This window comes from Musca vetustissima, unplaced genomic scaffold (assembly GCF_032173495.1).
Source record: "Musca vetustissima isolate MV318-11 ecotype Yass unplaced genomic scaffold, APGP_CSIRO_Mvet_v1 utg5251, whole genome shotgun sequence".
NCBI lineage: Eukaryota > Metazoa > Arthropoda > Insecta > Diptera > Muscidae > Musca > Musca vetustissima.
This window is the reverse complement of record NW_026885056.1, coordinates 1-5,376: the sequence shown is the minus strand read 5'-3', so window position 1 is coordinate 5,376 and position 5,376 is coordinate 1. Positions and strand designations below refer to the sequence as shown.

General features: G+C 32.4%; 1 protein-coding gene across 1 annotated transcript; it reads left to right on the top strand.

Annotated features, from left to right (window-relative positions):
- Window positions 1–2,657: 2,657 nt before the first annotated feature.
- On the top strand, window positions 2,658–5,329 carry LOC133332180 (NADH dehydrogenase [ubiquinone] 1 alpha subcomplex subunit 11-like; the record flags this gene model as incomplete). The annotated part of the gene is made up of 3 exons (XM_061540561.1): window positions 2,658–2,713; window positions 2,985–3,246; window positions 5,231–5,329. Coding segments are annotated over exons 2-3 (356 nt in total), but the record flags the coding sequence as incomplete, so codon positions are not given.
- Between the last annotated feature and the right edge of the window lie 47 nt (window positions 5,330–5,376).

The window sequence follows — 5,376 nt, the reverse complement described above, 5'->3', positions numbered from 1 at the left end:
AGAAATACCACTTAACATTGGATTGAAAATGTGTGACATGAAAAAATATAATAAACGTAAAAGTTGAACCCTGGACATAATAATGTTATGAGAAAATTATCATAGAAAAAAGAGAACATGAAACGATTTAAATAACATAATGACTGATTTATGAAATTAATTGCAAAACAAAAAAATAATTATGTTGGCCTCCTAATTTGTTTTTATAATACTGTGACACACATTTTTTTATTAGTAGCAAATGAAAAGCATATATATCCAGTACTTCCGTTATAAGGAACTTGTGTAAACGTTGCCAAAAATTTTAACTCTGTTTTTATATTGTTATATTTTGTTAATTTTTTCAATTTTTTGCAAAGATATAATATGCATGGTACAATTAATATGGTAAACTTGCGGGAAATATTTTCTTTTTAGTATTACAAATGAAAAAAATGTGTTACCATTCATTTGCCACACGTAAATCTTAAAGGATTGCCTTTAACCAAATGAAAAGTGCTACCAAGTTTCCCATGTTTATTATTTTAATTGTATCATGTTTCTATGCATTTTTTCGGCTAGTTTGTAGTACAATTATTATTTTATTTCATTTCATTTGTTTTTGTTTCCATCAGACACTGTGTATGCTCAAAATAAAATATATCGTAAAAATTTTCAATCTATCGACCCTTAAATTATTTCTAAAAGAAAATAATTAATTGTATGCCAAAAATATATATTTTTTAGTATTCATTACGAATTAAAAATACAAATTTTATAAAAAAAAAAACCAAAACAGAAACAATAGTAATTATATTCTCTAATAATTGTGTCCCTCTTCCTTTTTTTGTGAATTCATCAATACTACATTTGCTGCAATTGTATTTGTTTTAATTGTATGTATGTGTAATTTGAAATGAATAAATTAAAAAACAAATAAAATATTTTAGATTTTAATAAATTATGACAAAAATAAGAAAATTATGAAATAACAAAAAATTCAATGAATTTATGGTCTTTATTTAACTTGACAGGGTACGGATTATAGTTGAGAAAATTACAAAAGGTGGATCATGGCCTATTAAATAAGGTCTCCCGGGTGGCGAATTCATGGCTTATTCTTCTCTTGCTGTCAACATATTAATCTATATTAAAAAAAACAATATTTAAAAAAATTACAGTATTGTGCAAAAATATTTTTTGTTTATTAATTCTTGAAACAATAAAATTGACAGTCAAGGTAGATACACAAGGTAGCCGCATCGGCGAATTTCTACAACAAACATCGGTTGTTGTATTTTGATATGTCAAAAATATTTTGCCAAAACAAACAGATTGACAAGATTTTTTTACACAAATTCTTGTAGAAAATGTTAATAAATGTATTGCCAATCAAGCTCTTCGAAATTCGGAGATTTTCATTTATAATTTTGTTTTTTAATTTTTTGGTTCAACATTACAACAACATTTTTGACATTTGTTTGTCCAACAGCTGGGCCGATGCGGTTACCTTATTAAATATACCTTGGATCGTGGTCAATGAAGACTTCGAATTCGCCTCCCTGTTAATTCTTATAAATAAACCTTGATGTTAATTTTCCTCAATTCGCCTTAGTTGAAGCAAAATATACATATTTCGCTTCGTCGAAAATTTTGACATAATGAAGAAAAACGGCTTAACTGTGTAAATACGGCCAAATTATCAACGACACTACACGAGACAGGTTCAAGGCTTTGATATAATTGTCGATATGTTAAAAATTATTAAAGCTATGTTGGTTCTTGAGTCTACTAGAAATGTCGAGTAATCGATGACAAATTCATTATCGACTATGTACGGCGGTAACGACTACATGTAATAAATTAGACGTTTTAAATGTGATTAATGACACAAACCACTTACAGCTGGAAGTACGGACACCATCTATATGTTTGTTTTTTTTATAGTTGATACTGATTACAGCAAAACCATGGCAAAATATAAAGGTGGTCTCATTTAAGATCGAGTGGATTTCGTAAAGCTAAACGTGCCTATAGCTAGACACGTAGTCTCTTTTTTCTCTTTTCGTCTGTATTTTTTAATGTTGATCTCTCAGTTATAGTATGTTTACATTGTACCGGATTTCGTTAACCCAGTGGGTTTCAATTGTCACTTTCATTGTGTACCTGTCAAATAAATCCTCATAGAGTAGGTCAACTCGGTAAAAAGTTTTAATGCCGTTTTATGCTCTCACACATCTACTCACGATTTTGTTCTATTCAACATTGATGCAAATGCATTATAAACTCAAGGGCTAAGCAGAATGCTCGCGTTGAGCCATCCGTTGCGTTATGTGTTATCGAAAATACAACAACCACAAGGAAACGATAACACAAACGCTCGAAGTTGTTGTGCGCTGAGCTTCGGAGTTAAATATATTTTAACTTTTTGCGTGCGTTAACGCGATAACAAAAAACGCTCAACGCGAACATTCTGTTTAGCCCTTCATTCATTATCTAAATTTGCTTCAAATCCTCATTGAAATTGAGTATTCTTTAAATTTTCGATCACAACCATTTAATGCTTTGCCATACGTCTCCACTAACTGTCAACATTTGCACAGCATTGCCTCAACAACATTGTTTGGCCGAAAAGTGCTGCCAAATTGCAATCCTGCAACAGCTGTGTTGGATTGTCATTTTGACAATTGGCTAAATTACTGTTTTGTACGAAATTACGTAAAATTAGCAGCAGGTTAGTGATTTTTGTTAAATATTTAAATAAATATGGCAGAAAAACGACAATTCATAATCAAAAATATAAAATAATGACACCTGTGATTGATTTATGGCTTTCAAATAATTTGGTGATTGGGACATAAACCAACATAGACTTTTGCAAACAATGATCATCCTCACTACATGGCAATTGGTAGATTGTGGAAACGAAGAACCAATTCAACAAATGTTATATATATTAATTTTGTTATATATTATTGTTAAATATTTATTTTTTTCTTTTGCAGTCAAAATGGCTCTGTCAAAGACCGGCTACTATGATAAACCCGAGGGTCAAGACTTGTTTGGCAAAATGGTTGCGACCAACACTTATGCCGCCACAGCCGGTTTGGCTTGGTCCACCGTTGATGTGTTGATGTTGACCCATCCCAAGGGTTATTTGCCAACTTTGGCTCGCTTTGCCTATAATACCGGTCCAATGATGGGCATGGCTTCGGCATTCACATTGGCCACATATTTGTCGACAAATGTTCGTGGCAAGGATGATAGGTAAGTGGAAAAAAATGGAAGTGAATTTTGATAATTAATATTGGAGAGAATGAAAGCGGTTCCATTAGCCTATTGTGAAACCTGTAGTTTGGAGGAAAATGTTGATTATGTGTCATTTCACAGCCAACATATAACACCCGAGAGAAGTTTACATTAGAGTATCCAAAATTCAATATGCACAGTGGATTTCATTAGCAAATATGGATTTGATAAAAATCATGATTAAATCAAGTTTTTGGAGAAAATAGAATTTAACCTGTAAAATCTTTTAATGTTCCTGGTGATATACCGGTCAAGAAACCTTCTGAGTATGCTCGACAACAATCCGGGGACAAGTTCAAATAATAAAAAATTAATTAATATATTTTAAAGCCTTTAAGCAGTTGGAAAGGTGTTGAAGGTGAAATTGTGAATGACTCAGGAAACTAGGAAATTTTAATAACTTCAACAACAGACTCGTCCGTTGACAGTACTTATAGGAAGTTACGAAGCTGTGAAAGAATATGGAAACTGGAAAGGAGTTAATAAAAAATTTATTAACTTCAGCAATAGAGTCGTGCGTTGGCAGTGCTCATAGGAAGTTACGTATTTCAGAATGGTGTCACTCTCAATAAGAAGACACATTCCAACGTTTCTTGAACCAACAATAAAAACACCGAAGTCCACAATGGACTGAGATAAATTGAAAAACCGGTGGGGTTCCAACGGCAACAACACTGACGTCCCGTTTCCATGACAGAGGGATCTACAATCTCAAACAACACGAGTCTTGATCAACATTTGTCATATCCCATTGTGTAAAATCAGTAGGGCTGCTACAACCCGATGTCCATTTAACAAAAGCTGCTTATCAAAAAGCTTTGAACTTTTCCTTCCTTCCAGACGAATAGAAGGATGATGATTTCTTGACCTACTTGACCTACAGAAGTTCCAAGAACATCTATATTCCGTTAAAAGGCCGTGAGATATTCTATTCTGTGTAGAAACCCCTTAGGTTTTATTCTTATGAATCTGTCATTTCTTATTTTTTATAGAATAGGTCTTCTATGTCAATAGCTCCTCTATGCCTTCTATTCCGTACACAAATATAACTCATTGTGTTTTATACGTAATAGAAGACCCATAGGTCTTCTTTAATGAGTAGAAGACCTATTCCTTATAGGAGACCAATAAGTAATATAAGTTCTTCTAATGGACCAATAGGTCTTCTTTACCACATTGAAGACCAATAGGTCTTATATTCCAATAGTGTTTCTGTTGCTTATATAAGACCAATATGTCTTCTATTTCTTATAGTAGACCAATAGGTCTTTTTTACCTCATTGAAGATCAATAGGTCTTCCATTCCTAAGAGAAGACAAATAGGTCTTATATTCCTAGAGAAGGCCAATAGGACATATTTTCCTTATATAAGACTTATAGGGCTTTTATTCCATAGTGAAGACTAATAGGTCGTATACCTTAGAGAAGACCAATAAATCTTACATCTGTTATAGAAGATCAATATATCTTCTATAACTCATAAAAGACCAATAGGTCTTCTATATTGCATATAAAAGACAAATAGGCCTTATAGATTGTCAATAAGTCTTATACTACTTAAGAAATATGTTATAATAATATTCCTTTAAGAAGAACAATGTTATATTACCTTATAGAAGTCTTGAAGGTCTTCTATTCATTATAGACGGATAATAGGACTTCTACACCTTATATAAGACCAATTCTGTTCGACATGAGAGACCCCGAGAACATCCATTCTTTATGGAAGGTATTGAACTGAACCTCGCCTTTTCCAAGGGCTTCAATCCGATGTAGAAGAAGAAGGCTCTGAGATTTATTTTTTCTCATGCAGTTACTTTTATGTATAGAAGACTCTACGATTTTGCACATACATGATTATGAGCTATTTTATTTTGTAATTCATCCTGTGTTCATTCATATTTTCGATTATTTAACAACGCACTTTTCTCCTCCATTTCAGACTAAACTACTTCATTGGTGGTTTTGCTGCTGGTGGTGTCTTTGGTGCCTGGAGACGTAGCCATGTTGCTGGTCTTGTTATGGGTCTTTTCTTCGGTGAGTTTTTGAAAAAAAAAACATTTGAGAATAATATTTATTATTAACTGT